Raw genomic sequence first — 16635 nt, 5'->3', positions numbered from 1 at the left:
ATATTGCAGCAAGCCTACACAAACAGTAATAAAAAACATAGGTGACTAAAAGCCTCAGCTACTAAACAAGTTTTCTAACACTCACTTATGGAAATAGTATCTGGATTGTTTGTATTGTTATGCTTCTCCTCACTGTTTATTTTCTTTAAATAAGAAGTATCAGAATAACTGCAAGGTTTGAAAGAATGACTCATTTAATTAATTTCAACGTATGTCTTTAGTTTCCCCATCTTTAAAATACTATATACCTGGTCATTTCTCAACTGTCTCAGAGATTTTGGCTGCAGCAGCCACAGTACTCTGGAAGGCAAAATTTTTTCTGTGAAATCCCAAACTCTGCTATACTCACTCCCCTACATCCACTTAGGGCCTGAAGATGCTGTCAGTCATCTTTTCTAATTACAACAACGTGGCATGTTTGTTTTTCATTTCCCCAACAGAACTGGTATAAGATAAAAGGTGAATTTATACCAAAAAAGTGTGATTTTAAAAAAAATCAGATTTGAGCCTCTAGATGTTCACATCAGCCTATCTCCCACAGTTTTGAAGTCTAGAAACTCACTTTAAAAAAGTAAAAAAAAATAAAAAAAAAATCTTATGCAACTCTAGTGGCTGTGGCATTTTTTCCTGCATGGAGATGCAAAAAGGAAGGTCAAAGCATAAGGTGCTCTTTTACTTCTGCTCAAATAAGTTTCTGACATTGACGGTGAAATATATTTTCTTCCCCCATCCTCTTACCCCACCAGAAGAACAAAGTCTGTATTTAAAACAGATGAGCTTCTTCAAGATTGACAAACTTAAAAAGCAATATGTAGTACAAATTATCAACCAATAATGGAATCTCATGCAAAGTGAGTCCTGTCTACCCAGATACTTTTGAGAAGAAACCAGTAACATTGCTGACGTGTGTATTACCTCTGATTAATAACAGGCATAGATTCTGCTGTTCATTGCGCTGACACTGCTACAGCCAAATCACAGTTGAAGAAGGCATGACGTTAATTATACGTCAGGAAGAGAACAATGAGATAAGGAAAAAATAAACTTTTTTTTTTTTATACACTTCTATTTCAGAGGACAATAATGCTTACCCCTTTCTTCAGACAAATGAACACAGTTGAGTTTTACTCCTTCTTTAAACTGAAGCTGTAGTCACTTTGTAACTATGAAATACCTAGTCTCACTAAAGATGTTCATGTGAAAAAAACCAACAGATTTAGATCAATTACTCCAAATACCCTAATATAAAATTCTTTCTTATTGGAAGGGGTTTTCATAAACAGTGACAAGATGAATTACTTCTCACCAGACTGATGGAGCACAGGTTGAGCTGAGGCCCCCAAAGAAGGCCTTTGTTCATTATCAGGAGAAGACAATAATGAAGTTGAAGGGGGACTTCCTGTTGAAGATGATGTTGAAGGAGCTTGGGCTGACATTGTAGAAGATGAAGATGATTGAAGTTGTTCAGAACCATCTACTTCCATTGCAGTTTCTGATTCTGTACTATGTGGCATGTTATTAGTAGCAGGAGCATCCGCCCGATTAGTCCCACCTTTGTTTAAAAAATAAAAAAAAGCAAACAACAAAGGCTCAAAGGTAAACTCACTCTGTCTCCAAAGACCCCTTTGCACTATCATTCACACGACATCCAGATGTATTCATTTCTTCAGAATACACTAAAAATTTAGTTTACACCTCAGAAAGACTGATATTCAAGGCCTTTACATTCAGCATAAGCATACTTCTTATTGTAACTATTATTCTTGAAAAAAAAAGGAAATCACCTCTGGACCGCGATCTTCCTCGCCCCCGATTGCTTTGTGCAACTTCACTAGCTTCTTCAAACCATCTTGACAGCATGTCTGACATCCTCTGCATTAGAGAGACATTAGGACTTTGCTCCCCTGTAAAAATAGTAATGCTAAAGTTTGACAAAAGCATTCTTCTCTTCCATTCATTCCTCCCCCCATTACCTCTTCCATTGAAAAAAAGAATGCACTACATACTACATAATTACATAACTAGTAATCCTCTGAACCAATGCCACTTTTCCATATAACAACAGTGCAAAAATTGCCAGCTGAGCACGGCATTACAAAAAAAAAAAAAAACAACTCCTAAAGCTTTTAATTATTCTCTACTTTACAAATAACTTTTGTAAACATGACATTGCAAAATTTATGTCATTCAGTTTAAAATGCTGGTTAAATAAGAAAGCCCAGATTATGTTTTTTACAGCTAATTATAAAACAACAAATTTTATCATAAAAAAAGACATGATGCTTTTAACATTTCCAGAATGCTTTGTGATTTACTTTTACCTCATGAGCACAATTTAGTAAAACAGTAGAGCTCTTTTAGGGTATTTAATTTTTACATTTGGATTGCAAAGACTCTTAAGCAGCAAAATCTTTGCATGCATTTTCTTTTAACACAACCCAAAGTATTTCCTTCTCATTTTATTTCTGATTTTATTACATATGATTTTTTTTTCCAGGAAAGAAGATTCCATTTGTAAAGGGCTGAAATGGAAAGTTTGAATCTTTAAATGTGTTTTGTATTCTATAAAATGTTTATTTATCTTCTTGAACACACTGACAGCTTCCAATAGAAAATGATTCCACTGGACCTGACCATTCCATTCATACTGCTGTATAATAACTTCTGCTGGTCCCTCAGCCTCTTTTGAAATATGTAACTTTTAAGCAACTTTTGAAAAAGTTTTGTATTCAAAGACCTTAAGAAATGAAATCATTGTGAAGTACAATTACTTATCAAAACATATATGGAAAAGATATTTTAATACCCTGCAGACTAAAGCTAACATTGAAAGATTCCAGAGCATACTCAGGAAAAACATGTACAATGAGAAAATGCCTCTCCTAAACATCAATTCTGCTAACCACATAGATGCTATAAAAGCTGCCAGACTCACCAAGTATCTGGAACAACTGGTTATCTGTCAGGGCTGCATATAAATTTCACAGCTAGGATATACCTTGAATATATCATCACCAGACCTTATTTTTAGATTACTTCCTTCACAGTTGAGTTTAAGAGACATTGTTGGGAAGGGAGAAGGGAAGGGAAAACACCAACCTAACCCACAAGAAACAATGCCCCTCATTCTCATTCCAGTGTCCACATCTATCCTCATTTTCATACTGTGGGTCTGACCCTCCCCTGGGATCCCCCACTCCCTCTCTATCTATACCCCAGGTAGAAGAGTTCTGGCCTCAAAAGCTTAAAACAAATGGAATGCAACAGCCAAAGAAAACAGGCAAAAGCCAGCTAATGATGGGAAAAGGGAGATAATGAACAGTTAACAGAAAAATAAGTCACAGGTCACTGCCTGCCTAACTAATGCAATACAGGTATTCTCCTGAACACATCAGTCACTATTCTATCAAGCAACACACAGTAAAGATACTGAAAGTTTGTTGTGACAAAGGAAAATCTAGCTAGTGTCTGTACTGGAAGAGTCCTTTTCTCATGTTTTATTTTCTCCCTGGAAGATTTACTTGATAGCATGGGGAAATAACAGCTAGAAGGACACTTAGGGTATTTAACTAAAAAACAACTCATATAACAAGTAATTTTGAGCAGAGACAAAGCTGCTGTGGAATCATGAAAGCACCAAGTGAGCAGAATGCGAAACTGCTAACAATCAAATCCTGTGATATTAGAACAAGGGTCACATGATAAAGCTAACAGAAACTAAATTTAAAAGACAGGAAAGAAAGAAATAATTTAAACAGTAAGCAGTGAAATTCTGGATTTTTGTTTGCCATAGGAAATACTATGGACAGGTTCAAGAAGGGACTACAGAAATTCACAGGCAATAGAACCATAAGGAGAGCCTAAAGGAACAGATAGGAAATGTACCCTCTGAAGTTTCTAATCCAGTAACTGCAAACAGTGGCAGAGCAGCAAAGGCAACAGACTAAAGTAAGAGGACAGGCTTGCAATCTCTCCCCAGATGGCATCACCTATTGTCAGTGTTGGATACAGAACCCTAGTCTACATGGACCATTGGTCTGTCCCAGCTGAACACATCTATTCCAGTTTCGGGAATCAAGAAGATGAGAAAACCAACAAAGAAGATCTGGAAAGGGAAATGATAGGCAGAAAAACGGAGGAAAATTTAAGGGAATTATTAGTATCCCCACAACCTTTCTGAGCTAAACAGAAAGGCGTTATTAGACAAAACAGTGATAAAGCATCCTCTGACATGCTTCAGTATCTCATTTTTTGACACTAAAGCATAACTTTTGAAATGTTCCACCTTCTGAAACCTCAAGTAGTTGTGTAATATATTTACAAACATACATATTATATTATACATTACAAACATGAATATATGAGCATAAAAATTTTGTCACTACATATAAGTGGTTTTATAAAAGTGAAAGAAAAAATATTAGAAACCTATTGCTTTGAATTCCAGTCCCCTACAGAGCATTTCATTTGCAACTTTGACTGTAGATGCAGCTTAACTACAAAAAGGGAAATATGCATTTGTTTTACCTCATAACCAACAATAATGAAGCAAGCTCCCCTTGATTTACAGCAACCTAACAGAAGCAACGTAATTTTTCTGGAGAGAAGATTTTCAATTTAGACAATTTAAAAAATCACTACAGAACAGCAGTTCTCTGTTAAGTTATAAGTAAACACTCTTAAGACCTGGCTGATTCTTAAAACATGTGGACAGTTTTTTATCTGAAGCATTTCCATATTTCAGGAATACTTAAGAAAAACTGGAAAAACAAACAAACAAACAAACAAAACAACAAAAGAGAAGACAAAGGCAGCTCCCAGCAGCAAACACATTACCATCTCTCTCCCGTTCACTCTCAGGCCTTGCTCTTGGTCCAGTATCTGACCAATCTCCTCTTAGCCTCAAACGTTTAACAGGAGGTTGCCGTAACTAGGAAAAAAAAAAAAAGGTATTATATAGTTATTCATATTGAACAGTACAGAATTCTGAGTTTAAAAATAAATGCCATACCTCCATTTTCTTAAGTTACGTAAATTTGTCTGTCACACAAAAAAATTAGTATCAGCCATATGCTCAGATCAGCTATCAATAAGCACAACACTGTATATATATATACTGGCAATAGTTTTAGCTATACAGAATTTCAGCAGTCTAAATCAACTCTTAGAAGTACTGCAGCTTCTATTTTACTCAGTATTACCTTTACCGTATTAATTGCGACATTCCATACTGAACAACAAATTCAGCCTGAATTCCACAGAAATATTCACCATACAGAAATTCATGCAGAAATTTTTATGAACAGAAACTTAAATTTCTTTTCTACCCTGTAATTTGTTTATTTTTTGATAACAGTGTTGTTTTTTCAGCAAGAAGTACAAAACAAGTACTATATATGTGGTGCTACTTTTGCTAACTTGAAAAGAAACAGCTTTGCACATTCAAGAAGGCAGTTCAGAGTTTGAAATTAAGAGCACTGGCTGGATATATATGGCTTATACAAAGAAAACCAAACAAAAACAACAGTATTGAACTGTTGTGCTGTCAACTTGGGATTAAATGTGAAACCACTGCAGTAAAAGCATATTAAAGTATTAACTTTCAGGAGCCTGCAGATTCAGAAAAAAGCTTTACATTCCTTCTACTCTGTAGAACTTAAAACCAAACTGAAATAAAAATAGAATTTAAGTAATATTATCTGGCAAGAAAAGAATACAGGACATATTCTGTGCCTAAAGATGAAAAGAATACATAAAATCTGCTAACAGGTGGTCACAATCCTCTCTCTGTATAAGGCAAGCAATGAGTTCTCTACTGAATTATTTCATATCAGATTGCCGTTACATAGGAGAAAGGGAAAAATGCAGAACCATTCATTTGTGACAAACATTTTTCTGTGTTTTTCTTTGCTTTTTTTCCTGTCTCAATCAGATAACAGTCTAACTCAGCTGGACATTCTTTCTCAGTCCTATGAATCTACACCCAGTTATGGTCAACAGTATTTGTAGTAGTAATAGGTGACTATTGCTCATTAAATACATCACTGTCTTTGCTACTAACAGGCCACAGACTTAATATGAAGCTAACAACAGCATGTACTGCTGGCTCACTGGGCTTTGTCTAGACTTTACTTGATTGGAGCTTTCTTGTAGCTCATTTAGCTGCAACAGCAATTGTCTAGTGACTGGTTGATTATTACCTAATTTGCTGTAGTTTTCCTTAGAGTTGCATAAATGCATGGTGTGCAACCTGTTATTAACAGCTTTGACATATACAGGAGGCTGCCAGCTGCTTAAATTGCATAAAAAGAATCAACTATGCCCATGGGTAACGAGCATAAATGCGGCATTAAGAAGTACAGGCATGGAGTGAGGGCAAGAGATTTTGCACATGTGGACGCATGGGAGGACACCAGAGGCACCTTTCTCAGCAGCCCATCAATGGTTCTTTAATGTACTGTAAAGGTTGTGCCACAATGAGAACAGTTTCAGGGGGTAACAACAAGTATATAAAAGCAAAAAAAACATGCCACATTGGCAGACTAATAACTGTCGTCCCAGTGAAGACAGCAGGATGCTGACTTACTGTGAACTCCCTTGAGGCTCCTGTTTCAGATTAAAGATAAAGATCCCTGGACCCTGAGGAGCTTGTGAAAGGGTGAACATAATGCCAGAAAAATTGAGTGGATAGTTGGGGTTAGGTGCAGGGGGAGAGAATTATATAATTTAACTGTAGGTAAAGAGATGCGTTTTAAATTGATTAGAAAATTTAGGCTGGAAGGGTCAGCATCACTGTAACTGAACTGATAATAAATAACTGCTTGCGGTTTGTTTACACTGCTGAATCTTTTAATTCGGCTCTATAGCAGTGGATCACCTCATTGGTCTAAACATTTTGTCTCCCCTCATTTCTGCCATTAAATGACAACTTTTACTAAAGAAAGTTTATACTTGATTTCAAGTAATATACATTTGGTGATGTGGAAAACAGAGAATACACCTGAAGAGTGACTTGCCACAATTGCTGGTCTTATATCCTGATGTCACATAGATGCTTTCTTATCTTTAGAAAAGGAAAACCAGACAAACCTCTGTCTACAGTGCCTGATGCCTCACACAGGTAAGTGAACATGTGTGCAGACTAACACAATACTCTGCTCCACGTACTTATTTTTAAATTCTGCAACTCATTAAGTTGCTAAAATGAAAACATCCTGAAGACTAGCACAAAAGACAAGACTTTCCTCTAAGCAAAAGCTCATTGTAGCCAGAATTGCAATTTGCTTGTAACTGCCTGAAATAGTGCATATCTACAGTAAATATGTATTAAGAAAAGCCAGTTACTAATTCCATCATCAATAGGTGCTGTGAATTCACAACGTACTGAAGAGCAGGTAACAAATAACTGAAAACTGCATGCCCATATAATGGTAGGCAATACCAGGCATTTTGTGTCAAAGTGGTTGACTCCATACATTAGATACGGAGTACACAAGTTTTGTCACACCGCGTAATTGACACATTTCAATCTGTGAATAGACTTTCCTTGACCTCAGCCTACTACTGAAAAGAGGGAAGAAAAGTTCCTTTTCCATTTCATACATATGGCAAAAGCTACATTCTGCTTTTAACTACGATTCTCTTTCTGCTTTAGTTCACAAGTCTTCAACCTTTTGTGTTTTTTTTTTTAATAAGTATGTTCAGAAAACTGTACTGCACAATTTCATTGTTATTTCAGAAGATATTCTCCCTTAAAAGCTACTGATACATATCAAGTGTGCTTTAAGGCATTTTGGCTAAGTTTTCAGAATCTCAGAATATATTATATCTTGAATTTAATATAGTTCTGTTTTATATGATTGAATTACAGGGGTACAATAACTGAGACCCTCTTTGTCCACGGGGATGAAGCAAGTCAAAGTGCTCCGTGTCAAAACCCCTATAACGTAACTCTTCTTTCAGCAACTTTTAGTGTTAAACTTCCACTGAAAGCCTCTATGAGTTAGGAACAGCAAAGTTTCCTTTAAAATTCCCCTGACCTACTATATTAGTAGGATTATGGTTGGACTTGATGATCTTAGAGGTCTTTTCTAACCTACATGATTCTACAGTAAGAAACTCTAAATTATCACAGAAATAAAGCTAAGAAGTGATCTGTGGTTCTCATTTCAACACAGGTACTCCAAACTCTAATCAACCCTGAGAAGATACTATAATTTTCTAATAAAGTGAAACGGTCCCAGAACCCATTTGCAAAAAAGGCACTAAACGGTCAGCATCCACAAGATAACTTACATCCCATCTTGTGTGTCTGGATCTAGTTACAGAAAGATTATAGCTAACTGTGAATCTCTGCAGCACTCACTTATTTGTAGAAAACGTGAAACTGGGAAGAATTCAGAGATAACCATTTTGTGTGCTTCCTGCTGCAAACAGCAGGTATTCCTCTACGGTCAGCCTATTTTATGCAAGACACTGAACAGTCAGGGTACCAACTTCTGTTCATATCAGCCTCTGCTGGACTTCCAGCGTAAGGGAAAGAGTCTATATTTGCTAATCATTGGTACAACCAAGACCTGCTTCTTTGTTGTTCTCTTATCAAAATATACTGGACCAAAAAACAACAACACACACACACAACTCCCCAGCCCCCCAAACCTGTCTGTGTAGACATTCTACAGCTATTTTTAAAACAATGCTTGAGAATGAAATGATGGCTCATGATTCATTTCAAGGGAAATACAACTAATAGGTGTGCCCCAAGGTGGTGGTAGTCGTGAGACAAAACATGAGAACAGGTCTTCTTAATCACTTGCCTCTTCTCGCCTCTCCTCAGCAGAAGGAACTTTAAGTTCTCGTGCTGTGTCATCCTTGGGATCGAACAAGTAGATGTAATCTGAAGAATAACTAACAAGGATCTCTTGACCATCTTCACTATAACATAGAGACGTTACTCTGCAGGATTTGTTATTGAGATGAGGAGGAACAAAACGTGCCACCATTCCAACAGTGCCCCTACCGGCATAATTCCCTGTGGGAGAGAGAGAAAGAGAGAATACATTTACTATTGCAAACTTTCAACCAGCAGTTTCTATATACTCCTTAGTTAACATCCAAAGAAAGATGACCAGATTTCTCTAGGATGACCTAGAGACCTATGGATTCTCTAGGATGACCTAGGCAATCTGTAGCTTTTGCATTAATTTGGTTCTGAATACTAACATATCAGATCTTTCCAGTATATTTTAATTTTTGTTTACACACTCCGTATGTAAATTATAGAGAAAGATGAAAATTTATACACACAAGCATGTTCATACATCACCCATCACATGATGGTGTGTGGACACTATCTGTAAAATTTAATACAAATGGAAATTTTGAAACATATGAAAACATATTTACACAGCAATAATGCAACTATGTATCACCACACAAATTAGGAATTCATTCTACAGAACTTTGAAAATTTAAGGACATCTGTCTCCTCTTTACTCCCCCAAATGATCTAAAAATTACCAGTTTTTCCTTGAGACATAACACTTATCCCTTTGAGACTGCAGAACTACATGATATATCAGACTTACATGATAACTCACCTCCATTCTATACACTACAACAATCTTCAATTCTAGAATTAGAAACTTGCAAGCAGAATAAAATTACCTATAAGACAACTAACAGAGAAAAACAAACTGTTCCCAAAACACATTTGCCACAAAACTTTCCTGCACAGCCTGTCTGTTTTGGCTCAGCATGTGCAAAAGTCTGTCCTTGACAAGTTTGGAGTTTATCATCTCACACTGCGTTAAGGACTAAAACTGAAAGTTTAAAAGGTAAATCAGTAGCTTGCTTACTAGCAATTATCATGGAATATCTCATCCTTTAAAAAAAAGAAAAAGATACAAAAAAGCAACGCAACAGCAAAGCACTAAACTCTACACCAATAGAACCAGAAAAACAAGTCTTCAAAATTTTGTCTTCTCTCTACTTTCCCCTATAGGCCTGCATACCCAAATTCATCTTACTGTTGTATTGTTACAAAAGTAGGTATAAAAATGAGAAAGTTCTGGTGGTTTTGGTTTTGTTTTGATTTTGTTGTTTTGTTTTTAAACAAAACTTCAGGGGAAAAGTAAAATCTAACATTTACGTAGTACCTTTTAATCAACCTCCCCAGAATCTGTTCCTCAGGCAGTTCTCACAGAATTTTGCTGACCACTATGATATAAGGGAGAAATCTTGTAAGAACATTAGCCAGCTGAGAAGATTGTTTAATGTTTATTAAGTGATCTTTACTGTTTCCTTTCTCCTCCATCACAATAATCAGCAGGAAATGCTGCAAGAAATGACAGATTGTGACACTGATTACTTTTATGAATGTGTATACACAGCTATGTATATTAATTCGCACATATGTCCAAACATAATCATACATTATGAGTAAGAGACACATTAGAATTGCATATTCACTGTGGCTTGCCACTTTAATTTTTTTATAAAAACCTTTTAGATAAGCATCTGATGCATGCTTCCATCTGAAGAATTTGTAGCTTTTCAGTAAAATTATGTTCGATATAGCAACAATAACTGCAAAGCTAAACATATTGAATGACATTATGGAGTTCATAAGAACCCTTCCTGTAAGGAACAACACACTGCAGCACAGCAGAATATAAGAAGGAAAGACTTTAATTAAAATTTGAGTAGATCAGAGAAGACTGCAATCATTTGCTTTTTGGAATCTTGAAGTCATGTGTTTCAAGACAAAGGAAGAGACGTGACAGAATGGCCTTTTCTGCATTCAGTATATAACGTATTCTAAAATGGATAAAGAGATTGATTACGTATTTGAAGATTTCTATATTACCAAATATTAAAGTGAAACGACTCCACTACTGAAAAGCACAGTTCTCAGAGAACAAACCTACACTTCAATCAGTATTACACTTCAGTCATTCACCACCTATTTTGGAAACAAACAAACAAACAAAAAGAACCTGAAATTGGAACTGCAAATAGTTAGAAAAGCTTACTATATTGTATGTTTCCCACCTGTTGCTCTTGTACCAAGCATTCGTCGATCATATATTCTTACTGAGCTATCAGAACAACCCACAGCAAGATAGTACGGGATTGGTGGACAGATAGCAACAGAAGTGGCAGCACGCCGACAGTTTATTAAAATATCCTGGAACAAACAAAAATACAGCGTTCAGACAATAGATTCGAGCATTTGGAGCATAATTTTATTTTTTACTTTAAGACACAGGCTCATTAGTCACAGAGTTTTTGAGAAAAACAGATCTGGCCTTGTGTCGATAGACTGTAAACATGCCAAACAGAAAATTCACTACAGAGAAGGAAAGCTATCAGAGAAAGAAATATATCATGAGATCAAATGAAAAAGAAAAAACAAAAACAAAACAAACTAACAAAAAACAAACCACAGGAACAAACATTTGAGAACAGATAAGCGTAACAGATATAGAATTATAAACTAGCTTGCACGTTACATTTTCCTATGCAAACACAGATAATGATTTAGCTGGAAGAGGACCACACAGAAAGAGTCTAAGAATTAGAATAAGTTTCACCTATGAGCAGATAGTTGGATAAAGAATTTTATTTTAATATGATTGGGATTCAAAGAAACCCCTAAAACCAGGAAATGACACTTCAGTGTAAGTTTTTCTTCAATTCAACACTGCTTCTGAATTCCAAACACAGCAGACACAACTAATACCTTACCTTCTGGAGAGTATTACCCATGACTAATTTGATCTAGTATAAATCGTTATCAAATCTTTCCCTATGGAGGGACAAAAGATGGTCAAAAATACAAGGGTGCAGCTGATTTTCCAAGATAATTTTTTGCCTCCAACTCTGCACTCTACTGTAACTGATGTAATCAAAACCAACAGATTCAGTTTCAAGGTAGAATCGTTTCTACCACATCTGAATCATCACACCAAAGCTCATAAACTAAAAAGATCCTAAAGTGATACTAAAAAAATAATAAAAAAAAAAATGCCCAAACAAACTTTTTATTTTGTTTCTTGGGAAATATGTTGTCATCTCCACCAACGACCCTGAAATCTATTATTTCTAAAAGCCTTACCAGAATTCAAATCCTATGTTTGTATGATGTACAGCTCTACATTTAGGTCATCTTTATTAAAAGATTTCACTCTTACATCTTTACAATCTTCCTTTGTGCAACTTGTTTTGATTCGAGTATCAAACCATCTTACAGTGCCATCTTCACCACAAGAGAGGAAAGTATAGGGATCATTTGGTACTGTCATAATCTGATCAGGAAAAAAAAAAGTATTAATACTTCTGAAAATACCATTAATTTCAAAAGAAAAGCATCAACATTTTGAGCAGACTGAAGCAGTTACAACTCAAGTCATGAATTCTACTTACAAAAAGACGAAAATTGAAAAAATGCTGATATATCTTCATTTTCAATAAAAGATCTGAACTACTGAAAATAAACTGTGTGGTATGATGCACAATGTGAAAAATGTATAGGCTGAATCTTATATTTATTTCTATTATTTTTTAACAAGCAACAAATTTATTACTTTTAGTTTTCAGATAAAGAATCGATTTGCTGCAATAGTTCATCAGAAGCTCAGTTTAATTTCCATCGAGTAATAGAAGGCAGTAAAAAACAAAACCCTCAGAAGTCTGAATGACATGAAAGTACTAAATTGCTTTTATTTCCATTGATTCATTCATTTACATTCACAATAATCCCCTGAATCAACTATGCATTAAAGGCTGTTACTAACCTACCCTCACTGCATTTTATTGTTGTTATAAAAGGGCACTGTACTGCACCGTTTTCCTGATTTTGGCCCTGCTCAAACTAGGGAAGACTCAGCTGGTGTCTCTTGTCTATGGCTTCATTTAAGAACCTCTCTTAAGAAAAAATAAAAAGGCAAGCAAACATGTTAAAGCTGAACACAGGCTGATGAACACACATGAAATATCATTGAACTTCTATGAAGTTACTGATAGTAGCAGTATTGTAGGTAAACAAAGATTCCGCCAGTTTCTGCAACATGCTTTGTCTGGTATTTAAGGGATAACACGTTTCAACAATGTTTCATAGAGCTACAAAATCAATAACAGTGTAATACACTAATTCAACACAGAGCAAAAGATTGATTCTTTGATGCTTTTTATGCAATGATTTTCTTCAAACTCTTAATAAAAATAACCTATGGATATCTGTAAATCTCTCTACCTAAAATGTGATTACAAATGTAATCTGCAGGATTCAACTGTTCCTCTTGTAATGCTCAGTATGTTAACTAAAACAATGCATGCTGTGGCAAATTATACTGCTGACAAATAAGAAACTTAACAAACAGAACAAAGCCAAGGGTTTAATAACAATGGAACAATAAAATTCCAAGATATGACTATGATTCTTCAATATGTGAGCATAACATACTGAAAAGAGCATTTTTCACTCCACATTTACTCATGTTAACAATTTTATTGGTATAGTTATGAAAGACAGGAATTGCTCTTCAGTCCATTAAATCCTTCCAGCATTTTTGATGTGCTGTGGTGCAAAATTTGCCTTAAAAACATTTACTTTCTCCCAAGAATGTTGTTGAACGTGGTATAACACAGCAAACTCTTTTTTCTAGTAGCCATCGTTTATGTTTGTTCCCACTTATACTATTTCACAGTATACACGTAAAAATGTGGTATATACCTACACTTGCAGGTGCCAGTTTTTATGCATGGTGCTTAAGAACATCCTAATTGATTTATAAGCACTAAAATAAAGAAACAGAGAGGTACAGACCCCAATAATTAAGAGTCACTGTTAACATATTTAAGTTCAAACATCATAAAAAAATCTTCTCCTGCCTATTCCAATAACTTGAAAAAAATATATAGTGATGTGATGATTTTACTGTGTAGAAAATGTGAAGTTAAGAGTTGTACTTTCTCCTCCTAAAATGGAATTAACAAGAGCAGTAGTAAAGAAAAGCACTCGGCTGAATAAAAATAAACTTGCAATAGCCTTGTATAAACAAATTCTCCAGAAACATGTTTCAAGAACTTCTCTCTCCTTCTCTACTTACTCTATTCTCCTCAGAACTAAAAACAATTGTCCAATTATCTCACAGTTCATAATGATCTACACAAATTATTCCCTTTCAATGGATGCTTTTGTAATGTCTGAAGCTCCAAGTTTGAAGTGCAACATAAATCCAAATCACATTCAAATTTAGAATTAGTACCTCCAGGCCAGATTATGTTAGCTTTTGTTATTTAGAGAATCCAGTGAGTCAAAGTTCTATATTTAATACGATGATGTGGTTATATACAGCTGAACTGTAACATCACAAAATTTTAAATGATTTTCCCACTCCAGAAAGCTCCGAGCAACGAAGTTGCATTATGCCAGAAGCTGAAGCTGCACGTCAGTCATTTGTTTCAAAAGAACTGCTATTTACTCCATTGTACTTTCACATGTCAAGGCTCAAACAAAAAAGGTCTGCTATGCCACACAATAACACAAGCATTTAATGTTCAAGTATCAAACAGGTTTAAGACACAGTAACAGAACTTACAGTCTTCACAAAAGTACCTTTTCCTGACAAAATGTTTTATAAACCTATGCATCAAAACTTTTTGAAGATAGCTCAAACTATTAATTTTTTGTTATGTTAAACCTTGGTGCAAAACAGACCAATAAGATTAATGTCAAAAAGGCACTTGTTAAAATATGCATCATATACGGGAATTGGACATAACTTCCATTAACTGTATTTAAAGACAACCAAAACAGTATCCTATACTGTCATTCAAAACAACAGTAATGCCCTCTTTTTCACATTATTTGCTGGTTTCAGTCACTTCATGTAATCAACCAAACTGTTGGTCAACCCAAGTTCAGGCAAACCAAAACTTGGGACTGCCACAGTGACTTCTCCCGGTGATACTTATGCTGCCACCAGCACTTCCATTTGCAGTACTCATAGCAGCTTACCCATGACCCTGAAACTCCAAGCACCCCAACCCACTGTTCTAATGACACTTCTGCCACCACCCACTTGTCTCCTCAGCCCAGTGTCCATAACTGTTCTCCTATTCCCAAGCCCAAAAGCTGTTTTATACCATACCCCAGGAAACAGAGGTACCAGCTGAGCCAGTAACTGGCTGCTCCTCAAGTCTGTAGCCAGCCAGCAAGGAGGCTCTTACTGCCCCAAGAAGCCAGAACACTGACCCATCCTCAACTGAGGACATTTCATCTTTAAGAAACAGTATCTTTGTCTGCAGATGTTCTTATGAAAAGGCAGGCTTTATCTGAGGCACAGAGCACATCCAGTCAATCTGCAGAACCCGAAGACTAATATACGCTGCTATATATAGTCAGCTCCAGCGGCAACTGAGGTAGTTTAAGCTTCTGGCTGAGGGCCACAGGACTGATGCTATTCAAAGGGAATGGCAGTTTCTCAGTCAAAGCAATCTCAAAACTAAAAGCAGACAATGTGAGCCTGGGATCCAGTTTTGCAAAACTGAAATTTAGTACTTAGACTACAATTTTGAATTAAACCCAGGCAAAAACAAACATAAAACAAACAAAACACCTACGATCCCATAAACATCTACTCAGTGAATACCACAGGGTTTGCAGGACTGACTGACCTATAAGGCCACTGGCAGGCAGGAAATGTTTCTTGACAAATCCTTTAATTGAACACTTAATATCAACTGTAAGGACACTTGTTACATGATCAAAAATGAATCCTAGCAGTGCTTCAGCCATCTTGTTTGCTCACACAACCTCTTCATACAACCCAAATTCAGTCATAATCTAACAATTTTTTAAATACTTCATTCACTTAATATACAAAAAAGAAAAAGATGTAAAAACTTCCAGTGAAATCTGAGCTAAATAGTAACAAAAGCAACGGATTTGGAACTTAATTTTCTTTTATGGAACATTCATAATCTAATAAGAAAATAGCATGATTTCACCTATTTTAAAAATAAGTTTTACAAGCAGCAGATTTTGCTGTAATTTAAATAAGTACGTAAATTAATTATTTTGCTAACTGAAGTAACACTTTGCTTCTTCATTTGCCTATTTATATGACCAAAACTTCCAAGTGAAGATTGAAAACACTGGATCTAAATTTACAAATAAACTGTTAACATATGACAAAATAGAGAAATTGCCTAAAACTTTAAATACATTTTCAGATTAAGTTATTTACATACATTTTTAAATAACAGTGTCTTAGGATTATAATAGTGAAAAAGGGTTAAACTGGTGAAGAGTTGTTTTTGTTGTTGTTTTTTTTTTTTGGGGGGTGGGGAGGGGAATAAAAATAAAGAAGTGAAACATAGCCATCACCCCTTTCCCAATCACCAACTTCAGAAAGAACTTCACAGCACAATTTAAGCCATTTTTGCTCTGCAGAGAATTATTTTAGTGAAGGTTCATTCAGCTAACGTATTTTTATAGAAGGTGGTCTTAATGACACTCCCTTTTGGAAAAACCTCCATTTAGATAAAATATGTCTCTTTTAAAGCCTACTCTGTAAGGAAAAAATCTAAAAAGGTAGAAGGAAGGTTCTTTAATTCTTACTGAAATAA

At 35.5% G+C, this 16635-nt stretch overlaps 1 protein-coding gene across 13 annotated transcripts in view; it reads right to left on the bottom strand.

Annotated features, from left to right (window-relative positions):
- DCAF6 (DDB1 and CUL4 associated factor 6) overlaps nt 1–16635 on the bottom strand; it is an 83493-nt gene that overhangs the window by 43073 nt on the left and 23785 nt on the right. For all 13 annotated transcript variants that reach the window (XM_040567586.1, XM_040567589.1, XM_040567600.1 and 10 more), the window contains exons 5-10: nt 12195–12308; nt 11053–11188; nt 8817–9031; nt 4837–4930; nt 1785–1904; nt 1307–1552 (exon numbers count right to left, since the gene is read on the bottom strand). In XM_040567586.1, coding sequence (XP_040423520.1) covers nt 1307–1552; nt 1785–1904; nt 4837–4930; nt 8817–9031; nt 11053–11188; nt 12195–12308 — 925 coding nt within the window. The remainder of the gene's footprint in view (nt 1–1306; nt 1553–1784; nt 1905–4836; nt 4931–8816; nt 9032–11052; nt 11189–12194; nt 12309–16635) is intronic.

The sequence above is a fragment of the Cygnus olor genome, chromosome 1 (genome assembly GCF_009769625.2).
Source record: "Cygnus olor isolate bCygOlo1 chromosome 1, bCygOlo1.pri.v2, whole genome shotgun sequence".
In the NCBI taxonomy this organism is placed as follows: Eukaryota; Metazoa; Chordata; class Aves; order Anseriformes; family Anatidae; genus Cygnus; species Cygnus olor.
This window is presented reverse-complemented; position numbering and strand designations above follow the sequence as displayed.